The sequence below is a fragment of the Nerophis lumbriciformis genome, linkage group LG10, assembly GCF_033978685.3.
Source record: "Nerophis lumbriciformis linkage group LG10, RoL_Nlum_v2.1, whole genome shotgun sequence".
NCBI classification, from domain to species: domain Eukaryota; kingdom Metazoa; phylum Chordata; class Actinopteri; order Syngnathiformes; family Syngnathidae; genus Nerophis; species Nerophis lumbriciformis.
In genome coordinates, this window is record NC_084557.2 from 19,991,890 (window position 1) to 20,010,282 (window position 18,393).

Sequence of the window (18,393 nt, forward strand, 5' to 3'; positions counted from 1 at the left end):
CTTCATGATTGTCTGAAACCAGCCACCCAGACAGCTGCTGCAACAATTGGTTTGCATAACCAAAGATTTTCTGCAGGCGTATGTTATGGACAACGAGCGCAAGTGCATTTTATTGATGGCATTTTGAATGCACAGATACCGTGCGGAGAACCTGAGGTCCATCGTTGTGCCATTCACCCGAGACCATCACCTCATGTTGCAGCATCACAATGCACAGCCCAATGTTGCACAGATCTGTACACAATTCCTAGAAGCTGAAAACATCCCAGTTGTTGATTGGCCAGTATGCTCACCGGACATGTCACCCATTGAGCATGTTTGGGATGCAACTGCAGCACATACATATATGACATGATCTCCCTTTTTTAACTTTTGTTTTTCTTTCCTTGTAAACAAAACAAAATCACACTGTATATGTGTCGTCTGTCTAATTATAAATAATGCAGACGAGGCGTGTTGGCTGAGTTCTTGACGTTTACTTTCACAGCGTGCTCAAAACCTCATTTTTAGCTGCCGGGTGGCGACATGCAACAACACTTTTCAGGGCTACCGTGCATGCTTGTCACTCCCATTGCATGCTGGGTAGTATAGTTGTTATATTCCCTAGCTCATAACATCACATCTTCCCCCTATAAAGAAATAATGTTAACTCACTAAAGTGTATTTCTTTTTTTTAGCTTTAACTTTTCATTTTTTAGCATTGTAACCACATTTGCAAACATCTTTTCTCTTCATAGAATTTTCTTTCAATAAAGAAATAAAGTGCAAAAATGTCAAAGCATCATAACAAACAGCTATGTCAAATAGCAGCAGAAGTGCACTTTTTAGAGAGCTGTATTATTTTCAGTTTTGTGCCCAAGGGACTGATTTTATTTAACACTATATTATTATTTATACACCTATAGTGATCACAGAGACAGGTTGTTTTTGTGTTACTGAATATATTTGTTTTTCTGAAAAATCCCACTTAATATAACAACAGTCAATATTTATTTTTTTTTATTTTTTTTTTGGGGGGGGGGGGGGGGGGGGGGGTAACAGTTAATATTTATTTATTTATTAGATTTTATTTGTTTCTTATATAATAAAAGTGAGCTTTTGTTAAACCAAATATTGTGTGTTTTTTTCCATATACAACAACATATCTGGACTCGATAAGAGAATCGATAAGGAATCGGTTCGATAAGAGGATTCGATAATAGGCCCGAACTCGATAATTTCTTATCAAACATCATCCCTGCATTGAAGAGAAGTGGACCGACATTCCACAGACCACAATCAACCACCTGATCAACTCTATGTGAAAGAGATGTGTTGTACTGCGTGAGGCAAATGGTGGCCACACCAGACACTGACTGCTTTTCTGACCCCTCCCAGAGCCCCAATAAAGCAAAAACTTCACATTTCAGAGTGACCTTTTATTGTGGGCAGCCTACGGCACACCTGTGCATTAATCATGCTGTTTAATCAGCATCTTGATATGTCACACCTGTGAGGTGGGATGGATTATCTTGGCAAAGAAGAAATGCTCACTAAGACAGTTTTAGACAGATTTGTGAACACTATTTGACAGGTATTTTGTTTATATAGTAAAAGTTTTAGATATTTGAGTTCAACTCATAAAATTGGAAGCAAAAACAAAATGTTGCGTTCATATTTTTTTGGGGAAAGTAATCTACATTGCTGTTTAGTATTGTTTTTGTGTTTAGGTCACACTTTGGGCACCCCCTTTACTTGCATTCATCGTCTTATTGCAGTCGTTACATAACCAACAGGTGCTGCAAAGCCTGTGTAGTCAGTGAATTGCATTTTGTGTGTATGAGCTCTACAGCCTAGTAGACAGTGACATTAATCAGTCCTATGTACACAATTGAGATCACCACAGGAAAGCTGTGGGTCTGTGCAACCCCCGGGGGCAAAGCTGATCTGACAGGCTTGTGTGGACCAGCCAGGCGGCAGGAATGAGGTCAGATGTCTGTCTCAGACAGTGGACCAGGACAGTGCTGACTCAGGGCTTCATCTTCATTCATCTGCTTTTCAGTACACGGCGTGGTACTAAACCCTGTGTTTCTCTGTAGCCCCTCACACAAAAGGAAATGCAATGAAACCAAACCAGTGCCTGCCAATAGCTGAGGGCTCGTTTGGTCGGAGCCTGACAGAGGGCCCATAAATAGTCCCTTCAAAGGCACCTCAGCCCCTGCCAGTGAGCGATCAACAACAAATCTGCGGCGTGTGTTTGCTCGACTAACTTGCAAAACTCTTGTAAACACAAAGGAGTGCAAAGACCGGCAACACTTCTCGGGGGCTGCGTCTCAGGCCCGATGGATGCGTTTCACACTTTCCATCTGTTGTCGTGAACAACCATGGACCACCCGGGTTCAACTTCCTTGACTCCAACCCACCCAACACACACACACAACAAACACACACAGGGTAGTACAGTGTTTTTCAACCACTGTTGAAAAGATACAGTCTGGTGTGCCGTGGGAGATCATCTAATTTCACCTATTTGGGTTGAAAATATTTTTTGCAAACCAGTAATTATAGTCTGCAAAATTATGTGTTGTTGTTGAGTGGTCGGTGCTGTCTAGAGCTCGGCAGAGTAACCGTGTAATACTATTCCATATCAGTAGGTGGCAGCCGGTAGCTAATTGCTTTGTAGATGTCAGAAACAGCGGGAGGCAGTGTGCAGGTAAAAAGGTGTCTAATGCTTAAACCAAAAATAAACAAAATATGAGTGTCCCTAAGAAAAGGGATTGAAGCTTAGAGAAGGCTATGCAGAACGAAACTAAAACAGAACTGGCTACAAAGTAAACAAAAACAGAATGCTGGACGACAACAAAGACTTACTGTGAAGCAAAGACGGCGTCCACAAAGTGCATCCGAACATGACATGACAATCAACAATGTCCCCATAAAGAAGGATAAAAACAACTGAAATATTCTTGATTGCTAAAACAAAGTAGATGCGGGAAACATCGCTTAAAGGAAGACTGCTACAGAAAAATACCAAAAAAGAGGAAAAAGCCACCACAATAGGAGTGCAAGACAAGAACTAAAACACTACACACAGGAAAACAGCAAAAAAACTCAAAATAAGTCACGGCGTGATGTGACAGGTCGTGACAGTACACCTACTTAGAGACAAGAGCTATAGTGAGGCATGGTTGGTTATGGTTTAAAGTCATATCCAACGACTTTTTATTGTCAACCGAGTTTCGTTTATTTAATGATTTCTGCTGGTGGTGTGCCTCCGGATTTTTTTAACGCAAAAAATGTGCCTTGGCTCAAAAAAGGTTCAACAACACTGGGGTAGTATACTTAATGGGTTGCAAACATTAGGCGACAATTTCACTAAAGCGTTTGAGCGTCCTTAAAAACAAAAAAAGGGGGCACAAGTCAAATCCACTAGAAAGCACATTATGTAAGATTACTGAAGATATTAAGATGTTTAATCTATAAAAATGTACATCCACTTATTCTTTAGTTATGTCTAGTTCAGCCAGCTGCGGTACGGTGATTTAATCTATATATTTTTTTTTTAATGCATTTAATAAAATAAATGCATGGCAGCTCCCGACATCAGTGTGTGAATGTGTGTGTGAATGGGTAAATGTGGAAGTAGTGTCAAAGCGCTTTGAGTACCTTGAAGGTAGAAAAGCGCTATACAAGTACAACCCATTTAATTGTTGGACTATTTTCTGACAAATATACAGAGACACAATATAGTATGTTTCTAATAAAATAGACATTTTATGGAGTGTCTGACAGACCTGCTGCACATTATGCAAATAACACAAAGGGAAACATGTTTCATCTCCCAGTTTGTCCTGCAGGGCTGTTTGCAGTGGAGGAGGGGGGCCACCAAAGACACAAAGGCAGTAAAAAAAAAAAAAAAAAAAGATATGTGATCAGAAACTGTGCAGAAACACAAAACTCCAATATAGTTAGCCTCTACTTTAAAAAAATAAAATAAAAAAATTAAGGTCATATTACCTTCATATCGTTGACGATAGCCTGGAATAATCCACCCAGCGCCCCGCACTCCTTCTCCACAGACTCCATGCTCTCGGATCTTCAACGAAGAAATAGACTGTTGTTTACATCCGCCCTGGCGTGTCCTCCCGCGGCGAAGAGGGGGATGCGAAGGCCCCCCCAGCAGCCAAGCAGTCCGCGGACAAAAACCACAAGTGCTCCGCTCGACGGTACCGCGCTCATGGACTGGATGGAACAGCGGCAGGAGGCGCGTCCTCGGCGAGGTGAGTTAATTAGAGCCGGTACGCGTGGAGGAAGCATGTACGGTTACTCCTCCTCATCATCGTCACCATCACCGGGGAGCGGGGGGGATATAGGAGAGAAGCTCGGTGGTCCTGGGAAGATGGCAGGAGATAGGAGGGAGAAGTGTTGTTACCCCGGCAGCAGATGTCGAGGAGCCTCCGGTAACAAGATCCATGGGAATGGGGAAAGGGGGGGGCGGGTCGAAGGTTGGAGAGGGGGCGGAGACAAGGAGGAGTGACTCCGCCCCCCAGCCAACAAAAGCGAAGCCGCGTGCTCCTATTGGACAGATCACTGTCATGCCGAGCAGGATTTCCTCCTTATGCAGATGTGTGTTGTTGACACATGCTTGTGTTATTATTACTACGGAACCACCATTCTAATTAATTCATCAATCGAAATTTTGATATAAAGTAGAAAATATGTAATATAAAGTCATAATTTTTCATATATATATATATATATATATATATATATATATATATATATATATATATATATATATATATATATATATATATATATATATATATATATATATATAAATACGTATATATACATATACAGTATATATATATGTATATATATATATATATATATATGTATATATATATATATATATTTATATATATATATATACATATACAGTATATATACATATACAGTATATATATATATATTTTTTTTTTCTTCTTATATATATATATATATATATATATACGTATATATACGTATACAGTATATATATATATGTATATATATATATATATATATCAGTGGTTCTTAACCTGGGTTCGATGGAACCCTAGGGGTTCGGTGAGTCGGCCTCAGGGGTTCGGCGGAGGTCAAAACACACCCGACTCATCGTGTAAATACAAATTTCTCCCTATCGGCGTATTACGGATACGGCAACAGCTGACTGGTTTGCAGGTGTGTAATTTGTTGTGAGTTTATGCACTGTGTTGGTTTTGTTGTTTGAACAAGGTGATGTTCATGCACGGTTCATTTTATGCACCAGTAAAAAAACATGGTAACACTTTAGTATGGGGAACATATTCACCATTAATTAGTTGCTTATTAACATGCAAAATAGTAACACATTGGCTCTTAACTAGTCATTATTAAGTACTTATTAATGCCTTATTCGGCATGGCCTTATTATAACCCTAACCCTCTAACCCTGACCCTAACCCTAACCAAATAACTCTAAATTAAGTCTTTATTACTTAGAATATGTTCCCCATACTAAAGTGTTACCAAAAACATATAACTTTGTCTTGAATTTGAAAAAAAAAAAACATTTTTTTTTCACTAAAGAAGGGTTTGGTGAATGCGCATATGAAACTGGTGGGGTTCGGTACATCCAACAAGGTTAAGAACCACTGATATATATACATATATATATATATATACATATATATACATATACACATATACACATATATATATATATATATATATATATATACATATATATATATATATATATATATATATATATATATATATATATATATATATATATATATATATATATATATATATATATATATATACATATATATACACATATATATATATACATATATATATATATATTATACACATATATATATATATATATATATATATATATATATATATATATATATATATATATATATATATATATATATATATATATATATACTCTACACCAGTGGTTCTTAACCTTGTTGGAGGTACCGAACCCTTCATTAGTGAAAAATAAAATGTTGTTTTTTTTTTTTTAATTCAAGACAAAGTTATATGTTTTTGGTAACACTTTAGCATGGGGAACATATTCTAAGTAACAAAGACTTAATTTAGAGTTTTTTTGGACACTAGGGGAACATATTCTAAGTAACAAAGACTTAATTTAGAGTTATTTGGTTAGGGTTAGGGTTAGGGCCAGGGTTAGAGGGTTAGGGTTATAATAAGGCCATGTCGAATAAGGCTTTAATAAGTACTTAATAATGACTAGTTAAGGGCCAATATGTTACTAATTTTCATGTTAATAAGCAACTAATTAATGGTGAATATGTTCCCCATACTAAAGTGTTACCATGTTTTTTTACTGGTGCATAAAATGAACCATGCTTGAACATCACCTTGTTCAAACAAACAAAACCAACACAGTGCATAAACTCACAACAAATTACACACCTGCAAATCAGTCTGACTTCTGCTGTTGCCGTATCCGTAATACGCCGATAGGGAAAAGTTTTTATTTACACAATGAGTCGAGTGTGTTTTGACCTCCGCTGAACCCCTGAGGCCGACTCACCGAACCCCTACGGTTCCATCGAACCCAGGTTAAGAACCACTGCTCTACTCACATGTACAGTATACTGTACTATGGCGCGATTAGTATACAGACTACAGTCAGGCAACTGCAGGAAGTCCCCACTTTTGGCCGGCAAAAAGTCCCACGCCCTGTAACGTGACACAACTTCCCTTTTACACATTGTCCTTTTTTTATCAATGAAAAAATACTGACAGCTTGTAGTTCCTGTGTAGTTATCTCGTAGCACAAGTGACATAATGAGAAATGATCACTGCAACTTTGAGTGATGGGTTGAAAATAGAGTCGCCGCGAAGTGTTGACAAGAAACCTACCCAGGAAGTGGGGGCAGATACAGTACATATGTCGGCCAGTTGCTTTGACGGGACTTCAATAACACCATAAACTTTTTTTTTTCCTTCAAAGGCTCTGGTAAACAGATTTGTTTAGTTATCTGTGCAGTATAAAGAGCAAACCACTTCAAGTTAATATAAAAAGAGGCTTTGGGGGCCACCAGCGACTAATGTATTTTTTTATGGAGTGACTGCATGGGACCTTGGGTCATTATTGATAAACATCCATCAATTTATTACCTTCCACATCTGCCTTTCTCTCATCAGCCTGGAATGGTCCATCCACTTTACCGGACAGGCTGTGGGGGGAAAACAAATGGTTACTTCACACAAACACTTTTCATTTACCACTTTTTTGGCACCTCTTGGGTAGAGTTTTTGCTTACAACAAAAATAAACAAGTAAAACGTAATCACCTTGTTTTGTGTGTGATAATATCCTGCATACAAGAGAAAAAAACATGACTTCTGTATAGGATATTTATAGGGGAATCCGATCCCCAGCTATGTGGCATCAGAGCAGGACCAAACAAGTGCAGGAACACGTGACTTCAACTGTAACATTAGAGCAGAGATTAGCACAACCGCAAATTTAAAAAAAAGGCATTTTTTTCTGTCTTTTTCATGATTAACACTTGGGGACAAAAATCCGATTTGCATCAAGCCTGTTATGAATATGCCATATATGGACACAAGCTGGCCATTACATCTAGAAATCACTATGGCCAAACACAATCAGGTTGACCTCCAATTTGTTAGATGTTTTTTTTTCATACATATTCATGCTAATTATAATTATTGTTAGTTCAACCATGTTGTACTGAGCAGCCAGGAAAGAAACAAGTGTGTTATATTTTCTACTTCACAATTATTCACCACACATTGCTGCCATTTAATTTGAATTTGCCTGTCGTTCACAATCATTAGGAGAGACAAGAAGACAGATTTTTTTTTTTTTAATGCACTCTCTATTCCACCCATAAAGCCCTCTAAATAATCATTCAAAAACCGGCATTAATACATCATTTACATTTTATGACCTGAATATTAACCAAGTTTTAGCGATAATGTTATTATAAGCGCTAACGCAGACACACTATTTTTAACGGCGCTGTGATCACAGAGAGCTAACTATATTGACATGATTGACTTGGGAGCTGCTTTGTCGCCTCGGAACCCGTGAAAGTTAATTCTAGAGCAGGGGTCCCCAAACTTTTTGACCCGGGGGCCGCATGGGGTTAAAATAATTTGGCCAAGGTCCGGGCTATAAACACACACATATATATATATATATATATATATATATATATATATATATATATATATATATATATATATATATATATATATATACATATATATATATACACATATATATATATGTATATATATATATATATATATATATATATATATATATATATATATATATATATATATATATATATATATATATATATATGTAATCTGTTTCATTGCAGATTACCCAACACTGTGACGCAGTCGTGATGACGTAACGTTATCGATGGGAAAATGCATTTTTAGACAATGTGATTTGCCTTCGCGGCTAGGAGACCCCAAGAGTAACAAGTGGTAGATAATGGATTGACGGATGGGCTAAAAAGGATGAATTAAAAAAATTATAATAAAAAAATATTGTATAATAATTTATTTATTTATTTTTTTTACTCGGGACTACCCGCGGGCCGGATTTTGGACGATGGTGGACCGTATCTGGCCCGCAGGCCGCAGTTTGGATACCACTGGGATAGATTCAACAATTAATAATTAAACAAACAAAAAAACTGTTTTATTTATTTATTTATTTTCTTACTCGGGACTACCCGCGGGCCAGATTTTGGACGTTGGCCACGGGCCGTAGTTTGGGGACCCCTGTTCTAGATCATAAATAATGCCTCTCACCTTGATAGTGAAAGAATGACAAGTTGGTCAACTTTGACGTCCTATTTAGATCCAGAATGGCGAGAAAGACATAAAAAGAGGGTTGGTTCCATCCCCCTTTTTTTCCCCGAGGAAATGAGTCATTCTTCCTCTAAACGGGACTATACCAGCATCCTAACAATCAGCATCCAAGTAAAAGCAGACATTGTACGGTAAGTGAAGTTGTATTATGTCTGTTGGCTCTCATGAAGTCTGCAGTGAGTAATAATCCAAAGTTGTGATGCGTTTGGGAAATTAATGTGCGGCCGTATGCTTGAAATGAGCAAAATACGTAAATATTACATGTTTTTATCAATGTGCCTTTTATTACATTACATATATACTTATGTAAAACGTTGAGGGAAGTGTTTGGATGTTTTTAAGCGCTTTATAGGTAGAATACAGCGCTCTGTTTTAAGCTGACTTTTGCTTGTTTTGTTTTGTTTACTAGTTAGAATGCACACAAAAAAGAAAACCATGTGTGCATGTCTTATATAAGGATTTTGAATGATAGGCAAAATTCCAAAATAAGTGCAGTTCCCCTTTAAGCCTTTGTGGCGGTCTCACATCACGTCATGCAGACTGCATTTCTACCTTTCAAGTTCAGTGGGACACTATTGTACATATTTAGGAACATTTCAATGTGAAGGTTCTATTGAGAAGACCTTCTACAAGATTTTAGACAGAAGAACAGTTTTGAGGTTGGAGGTCACTGACATGGTTCACAATATACGTTCTAGTTCCAGTGTTTGATGGGCTTGACTATAGTGGTTTTAGATATAGGCCACATGGGCAATTGCCCAGGGCGGCATTCTCTCGGGCAGTGTTTCTCTACGACCATCCCCCTCCTAAACACAAGTGGCGACCCACATTTGTCATCACTACACAGAGACTGAACTATTTCAAGAACGTATTACCTAATAATTTTGGTTATTATAGTTTACGGCTCGTAAAAAACCCCAAATAAGTACCGTAGAACCTCAATTTATTAAAGTATTTGGTTCTTGAACAGGGTTCGTATAGACTAAAGTTCATAAATAAAAGCAAATTTCTCCACAATAGCCCACAATTGATTATCTTTCTATTTATTAACAAAGTCAAAATAACAACAAGTAGGTAGCTAGCTAGCTAGTACAACAGGACTGTCACTAGTCCTGTGGTGCATTCAGTTTGAAATCACAAAACTCCTTAACTTCGCTACAATGAGTAGTAATAAATATTTTAAAAAATCCACTTTACCTTGTCGGTTAAATTTCTTGGTGTACAGCGGAAGCAAGGGCGGAAACAAAGCTGGCAATACTTCCTGAATGTTTCAAACCACACCTCATCTTACCTCCTATTAGCTCCTTCAACCTCCATCTCCAAACATAGCTTGTCCATTGCTCTCTTTGGACTCATACTGAGCTAGCAAAACTCGAAAAATGTTGTAAAAACCCGCACAGTAGCTAACAATAGCACTGCTCTTCTGACCGAATGAGCACTGCAGAGCAATCAGCCCGCCCACTATGGTTGTGCTGCCGGGCACAAAATGGCTGGGTGGATGAAACATTCGCACACCGACACAAGAGTCATACTACAAAGCATATTTTCATTCAGTCTGGGTTCATAAAATGAGTCTATCGAGGTTCCACTGTATCTCATAACATTTTGAAACATTAAAGACTCAACTTGTTTGCGAACTTCGCATCTCTACCAGGCAAAGACCTGTGACCCAAAACCCACCAGTCCGCCATTGAAGCTAGAACTGCCATTGGGGCCAATGGTCAGGGTTGTGTTCTTCTACACAAAACTGATGCCTTAATGGACCTTGCTTTGTACACTAGGGCACAGTCATGCATAAACTGGGAAAAAAGGTATCAGTAGGAACAAAAATTAAGATTCGATGTGGACAAAAGGGGTCTTCCCCAACTTCTTGATTGGTTAAAGGAGCTCTCTAATGCTGACAAACATTGGGACTTGTTTCATAGTTCTGGACCTAAAAATGATGTCTCCATGTAAAATTCCACCCAAAACAGACAGTAGTGATTTCAGGCTAGTTTTTTTGTAACACGTTTTAGGAAATTTTGGAACACCCACTTCTGGCTCAAATTGTGGGCGGGCCTGTATCAGCCTGCTGATGTCACCTACAGAAGACTGGAGGCAATTTCATATTGTGTTGGTTGTTTTGGTAGCATTTTTATCCCGAATCATGATATTTTCATGCAGAATTTGGAGCAATTATCAATTATGTCTGCCAGATGCATTGTTGCAAAACAACTAAACTGATGACTCTGCTGTGGTCGGGTGTATCGGAGAGGGACAGGAATTGGAGTACAGGACACAGAGGTCTCAGGCGAAACATCTGCTCCTTAATGTGGACAATACCAAGGAGCTGGTCATTGACTTCAAGAAGAAAATGACCCCTGTGGAGCCCATCAACATCCAGGGCCAAGAGGTGGCAGTAGTAGGGCAGTACAAGTACCTGGGAGTCCACTTGAACAGTAGACTGGACTGGAAGGGCAACAGCAAAGCTGTATACAAGAAGGGCATGAGCAGACTCTTTTTCCTGAGGATGCTTAGGTCCTTTAATGTGTGCAGCAAGCTGTTGGAGATCATTTTTCAGTCAGTTGTGGCCAGTGCCCTGTACTTTGCAATGGTTTGTTGGGAGAGCAGCACCAGCAAAAGGGACTTATCTGGAACCTATCTCAGCTGCATTCGGGCGGAAGGCGGGGTACACCCTGGACAAGTCGCTACCTCATCGCAGGGCCAACACAGATAGACAGACAACATTCACACTCACATTCACCCACTAGGGCCAATTTAGTGTTGCCAATCAACCTATCCCCAGGTGCATGTCTTTGGAGGTGGGAGGAAGCCGGAGTACCCGGAGGGAACCCACGCAGTCACAGGGAGAACATGCAAACTCCACACAGAAAGATCCCGAGCCCGGGATTGAACTCAGGACCTTCGTATTGTGAGGCACATGCACTAACCCCTGACCCACCGTGCTGCCTTATACTGTAATATTGTACATAGTAATTGGATTTGTTATATCTATTGTATATGTAATATAAAAATATAAAATGATATAATAATATAACAGTATATATTGTATACTGTATATATAGTATGTAAATATTCAATATATGTTATATTTTATATAACTTTATACCTGTATTATCCTTTCCAGTCTTATCCTTTCCATCCTTTGTAACTGAGCTACTGTGTGGAACAATTTCCCTTGTGGATCGATAAAGTTTGTCTAAGTCTAAGTCTAAAGAAGGGGTCAGTCTGCATATATTTCCAAATGATGGGAATATGATGAAAGTATGGACCTCTTCAGTCCAATAGGACTGAACAGGTCCCAAATGGGACCGACCAAGCAAGAGATCATTTTATTGATTCTGACTTCCAAGAAGAAGGGTTTTGGTCGGACTTTGTAAGGAAAAAACGTAAATGGCTCAAGTCAAATGCAACCCCCGAAAATCAAAAGCACCCTCAAGGGGAGAAAGACTGAGTCAGAACCGGCAGAAAATACGGGGAAAGATGAGCAGACCGGGCACTCAAAACAGAAAAAGAAAGTTAACTCGCTGTATTCTATTTTGCGTCCTCTTCTACTGATATTTTTCTCATGATGCTTGAGAAAATGCTGAAAGGGCATGGTGACCTCCAAGCCTTTAACCATACGGTCTATGCGGGGAAATGGGATCCAGCTCTGTAGATGATGTCACACCAAGAGGGAGGGGCATATCTGGTGATGGAAAGGGGGCGTTCCAAGTCCAGTGGGTTATCTACCGATTACTTAAAAACTGATTGATATGATGGGAAATGACGGCCAGATGTATTTTCTGAAGCATAAAATACATAAAGGGAACTTTTTAGTTACATTTGAGACATCTAGGTCAGTGGTCCCCAACCATCGGTCCGTGATGCATTTGCTACCGGGCCGCACAGAAACATTAATTTTATTTTTTATTTTTGTCCTGTCCAGCTACTCAGGTAAATCATATTGTTGATGGAGATGCCCATATAGGCTGTACACATTTACTTTACAAAAGAAAAGTGTGGTATACTTCTCTTGTTGCCTAAATTGTATTTGACTTTATTAAGTGGATTTATATTATTATTTGGTGCAGCCGGGCCGGAGCAGGAGGGGATGGAAAGAGAAAAAAAGGAAGACAGTAGGGGAAATTGTGGGGACAAGATAGGGATAAGACAGAGAGACAACAACAGCAAAAACAACAACAACATCAGCAAATAGGATATGTACAAATATGATGGTAAAAGTGACAGCAAAGAAGCAGTTAGTGAAATAAATATAAATAACACAGAAATGAAAATGAGCATTATCACACTATGAATGAAGCAATACAAATACCAATAGAAATAGCACTATTGATGATGAATAATAACAATAATTACCTCTATTATCAACAATACAATTGTTTCAAATGCAACAATACATATATGTGATGATAACTTCAAACACAAAAGAAAGCAGATAAATGGAGGGGAAGAAAGAGAAGCCAACTATATTAACCTTGTAGATTGTTGTAGTAGCAATAGGTTAAGCTTTGTCAGTGTGTCATTAATCAATTTATAAACTACCGCATTTTCTCCGACTTAACTTTCGCCTGTCCCACTAAACACACCAATACGTTTGTTAATAGGTGTATATTACAACTCCTTTACATTACAACTTCAGCGATATAGTGAGTTTATTTTTCATGCTCATTTTTTTGCTGTTCTTATCTGCAACACGTGGAAAGCCGGTCCGTGAAAATAATGCGTACATTAAACCGGTCCCTGGTGGAAAAAAAGGTTGGGGACCCCTGATCTCGAGGGGTGTCAAACGTACGGCCCGAGAACAGGTTTTATCCGGCCCGCGGGATGAGTTTGCTAAGTATATAAATTTACCTGAAATTTTTGAATGAAAGAAACAGCTGTTCTAAATGTGTCCACTGGATGTCGCAATAGCAATTATTTGTATCTTTGTAGATGATGCTACATATGTACAAACTAAACCACATGATGTTAGTACATCAGTCGAGAAAAATGATCAAACTCCGTAAATTAATTTGATTTTGATATCATTTTTTTATCTTGATGGATTGAAAATCAACACCAATGAGTTGACTGATGAACATTATCACATAATTTATTCAGAAAATATAAATAACGACAAAGAAAGTATATATACTATTAACCGCGACAGCTAATTGTAAAAAAAAACAACCCTAACAACATTATGATTTGTACATTTTCAGAATGTGCTTGTTCTATTTTTAAACAAAGAAAACAATCTGAAGTTGTCTTTATTTTTAAGTTATCGTGCCGTGATTTTACCAGTCCGGCCCACTTGGGAGTAGATTTTTCTCCATGTGGCCCCTGATATAAAATGAGTTTGACACCCCTGTTATAGGTCCTTAAATTATCTGTCTTTAACTTGACTTTATTGTGTATGATTGGGATGTTGCCTGTTGTCCATGTGGTAGGACATGAAGGAGCAGCTGAGTCCGTGCGTTCTAAACTCTGGCATCTGAGGCCGAAGGCAGGCATAAAACGGAAACAAATCTCAAACACAGATGCTGACATTCCTCATCACCACCATCATCACCGCCCCCAACCCCTGGAAAAAACAGCATGTTCTGTTCTCTGCCATACCACTGATACATGTGCGCATTTGCGAGCGCTTCCATAATTCAGCGAGGACGGTTTCTGTTCTGTCTCACTCTCGCAGCGAGGCTGTCCCACTGAAAGCAATCATCCGCTTCAAACACTGGTGGGAATTGGACGATTTTTTATTTTTTTTCCGAGGCTTATATAACCTCGTTTGTAGACTTGGAAGTCATTGTAGCAATGTGGCGATAAAAGAATGTTTACGTTTCAGCCGATCCAGAAAAGCAATCCGTTACTTCATTAGCACGGGGAGGTCAAGGGGCGGGCGGGGGTGCGTAATCTTGCATTTGCCCCCGCCGTAGATGTTTTTTTGCAATGTGGTTAACACGGGCTGGTATTGTCATGTCTGTGTAATCATGTTTTGTTTTAGTCATGTTTTGTTTTGTTTAGTTATTGGACTCTTTAGTTTCTGGCTTTTCACTCCCTTGTCTTGTTTCCATGGTTACCCATTAGTTTCACCTGTTCCACGTTTGGACTCATTATGCACTCTTGTTTGTCACCATAGCAACCCATTAGTTTTCACCTGTCACGTCACGCACCTGTTTCACGTTTTGAGTCACGCACCTGTTTTCGTTAATCATGTCTATAGTATTTAAGTTCATTGTTTTCAGTTTGTCTTGCTGGCGACATCCCGCATTTATGCTTCTGCACACTCTCCACACACCCTTAAGACCCTTGCTGCTCTTTTTTCATGCCGGTTACTCGTTCAAGTAAGTTTTCCTTATTCATGCCAGAGTTTGCAAGTTTTGTTTAATTGTTCATAGTTTCTGCCTTTGTGCAAGTTTTGTGTTTATAGTCAAGTTTTGTACTTCCGCCCCTGTGCGTGCCTTTTGTTTGATCCTTTTTTTTTGTAGTTATAGTGTTTAAATAAATCATGTACTCCCCTGCAAGTCATATCTGATCCAAATCTTTTGCACCTCGAGAGAACAAACCACGCCACAGTCCTAGTCGTGACAGGTATAGTGTAGCGCAGGGGTCCCCAACCTTTTTTGCACTAGGGACCGGTTTAATGTAGGCATTATTCAGTCCTACTCTGTTCCAATGTCCATTTCTCTGATGATGCAATTGTTGATGACTGAAGTGTTGATACCAACCAATCCTCAACCCCCCCCCTCCATATCCCACACCCCGGATTGTAAATAATGTAAATAATTCAATGTATATACTCTGATGATTATCTTGTGTGATGACTGTATTATGAAAATAGTATATATCTGTATCATGAATCAATTTAAGTGGACCACGATTTAAACAAGTTGAAAAACTTATTCGGGTGTTACCATTTAGTGGTCAATTGTACGGAATATGTACTTCACTGTGCAATCTACTAATAAAAGTTTCAATCAATCAATCAACATTCCATGTTTGGCTGATAGATATAGCAAATAAGTGCATGAAAAATTAGTACATGAAAAAACTTACCATAACATTCAGTTGGTGGGAGCCCCTGGCGTTATAGGTGATACATCACATTCAAGGACAACAGCATGGAGAAAAGTATAAGAATGCTAGAAATACTATGGAGTAATGAGTAATTTTCTTAAACTACATGACATAATCCAATACAGTAGCCTTCAAGTTACGTTTATGGCCTCACAAAGGGCTCTACCTGCAAATATACACATATACATATACACTGTTTTCACTCAGGAGATGGTCCACATGGACTCAGGGTTGTCCTGAAATTCAAACATAACATGATAAAATCCACATTCAAGGCTCAAACGTTATCTATAGCTGGGGTGGAAAATGTGGGACAACGTGAGCGTAGAAATTAAACTGTGTTCTAGCCTAAGAGTGTTCAACCTTGCGGTAAAAAAATGTGTTGTTGGGAAACTATCAAAAACATGACTAGTTGCTTGGAATATCTCAACTGTGGGACACAGGTGCAATATAACTCACTGTGGAATACGGGGGGTATAGCTCGGTTAATAGAGTGGCCGTGCCAGCAACTTGAGGGTTCCAGGTCCGATCACCGCTTCTGCCATCCTAGTCACTGCCGTTGTGTCCTTGGGCAAGACACTATACCCACCTGCTCCCAGTGCCACCCACACTGGTTTAAATGTAACTTAGATATTGGGTTTCACTATGTAAAGCGCTTTGAGTCACTAGAGAAAAGCGCTATATAAATATAATTCACTTCACTTCACTTCACATAACACACCAGACAAGGCTTCAGAAGACGAAAGATGCCCAGGCATTGATTGATTGATTGAAACTTTTATTAGTAGATTGCACAGTACAGTACAATTGACCACTAAATGGTAACACCCGAATAAGTTTTTCAACTTGTTTAAGTCGAGGTCCACGTTAATCAATTCATGGTAATTCAAGATGGAACTAATCTCATGGTCGTTCAATGCTATTGACAAAGTACTTTCCAGCAGTAGCGTGGGCCCGGGTGAGCCGACCTGTCACACGATGGACAGCTGGAACAAGAAAAAACATGAATTGGACATCATGCGGACTAAGAATCCAACAAAAAAAACGACTTGTCATTAAGTTAAAGTTAGAGCACCAATGATTGTCACACACACACTAGGTGTGGCGAAATTATTCTTTGCATTTGAATCATCACCCTTGATCACCCCCTGGGTGGTGAGGGGAGCAGTGAACTGCAGTGGTGGCCGCGCCCGGGAATAATTTTTGGTGATTTAACCCCCAATTCCAACCTTTGATGCTGAGTGCCAAGCAGGGAGGTAATGGGTCCCATTTTTATAGTCTTTGGTATGGCTCGGCCGGGGTTTGAACTCACAACCTACCGATCTCAGGGCGGACACTCTAACCACTATCGTTCATTATCATATGTTATACTTGTTCTGAAATTGTCATGTATCCATCAAATCTGCGGTTGAAACTTGGACTATATAGCCAACATATATAACCAGCACAGGGGTCGGCAACCCAAAATGTTGAAAGAGCCATATTGGACCAAAAATACAAAAACAAATCTGTCTGGAGCCGCAAAAAAAATAAAAGCCATATTACATACAGGTAGTGTGTCATGAGATATAAATTGAATTAAGAGGACTTAAAGGAAACTAAATGAGCTCAAATATAGCTACAAACGAGGCATTATGATGTAATATGTACATATAGCTAGCCTAAATAGCATGTTAGCATCGATTAGCTTGCAGTCATGCAGTGACCAAATATGTCTGATTAGCACTCCACACAAGTCAATAACATCGACAAAACTCACCTTTGTGCATTCACGTACAACGTTAAAAGTTTGGTGGACAAAATGAGACAGAAAAAGAAATGGCATAAAACACGTCCTAGAAAGTCGGAGAAAGTTATACATGTAAACAAACTAGGGTGAGTTCAAGGACCGCCAAAATTAGTAGGACAAAACGGCGCTCGCCAAATACTCGAATCAGTGAAGCATGTTTAATATAAACAGTGGGATTTATAACAATTAGGGAGGTTTGTGTCATGTTTGTCCTCCTACAGAAACCATATTAAAACAAAAAATATATTTTTTTCCCCTCATCTTTTTCCATTTTTCATACATCTTTGAAAAAGCTCCAGGGAGCCACTAGGGCGGCGCTAAAGAGCCGCATGCGGCTCTAGAGCCGCATGCGGCTCTAGAGCCGCGGGTTGCCGACCCCTGAACCAGCATATAAATTGATTGTAAATTAGGGGCGGCACATGGATAAACATTCTTGCTTTTTTTCCGTATCCCTTTTGCCGTTGCATGTCTGTCAAATTACAAAGAGTGATGAAGTGTTGCTATATATGTCTGTCTGCCGGAATAAATAAATTAATTCATTCATACTTGACATTAGTTCCAATAGATACATCTGCGAATTACTATTTCCATTCTAAAAGTTATGTATTCGTATTTTGTGCAATATTTCATCCG

General features: G+C 39.0%; 1 protein-coding gene across 4 annotated transcripts in view; it reads right to left on the reverse strand.

Moving 5' to 3' along the window:
- mtss1la (MTSS I-BAR domain containing 2a) overlaps positions 1-7,374 on the reverse strand; it is a 77,534-nt gene extending 70,160 nt beyond the window's left edge. For 3 of the 4 annotated variants that reach the window (XM_061970108.2, XM_061970106.2, XM_061970104.2), the window contains exon 1: positions 3,997-4,476. In XM_061970108.2, coding sequence (XP_061826092.1) covers positions 3,997-4,065 — 69 coding nt within the window. In that variant the 5' untranslated portion in view covers positions 4,066-4,476. Of the gene's footprint in view, positions 1-3,996; positions 4,477-7,170 lie in introns of those variants that run through there. The other variant, XM_061970105.2, reaches the window with a different exon arrangement.
- Positions 7,375-18,393: the final 11,019 nt, after the last annotated feature.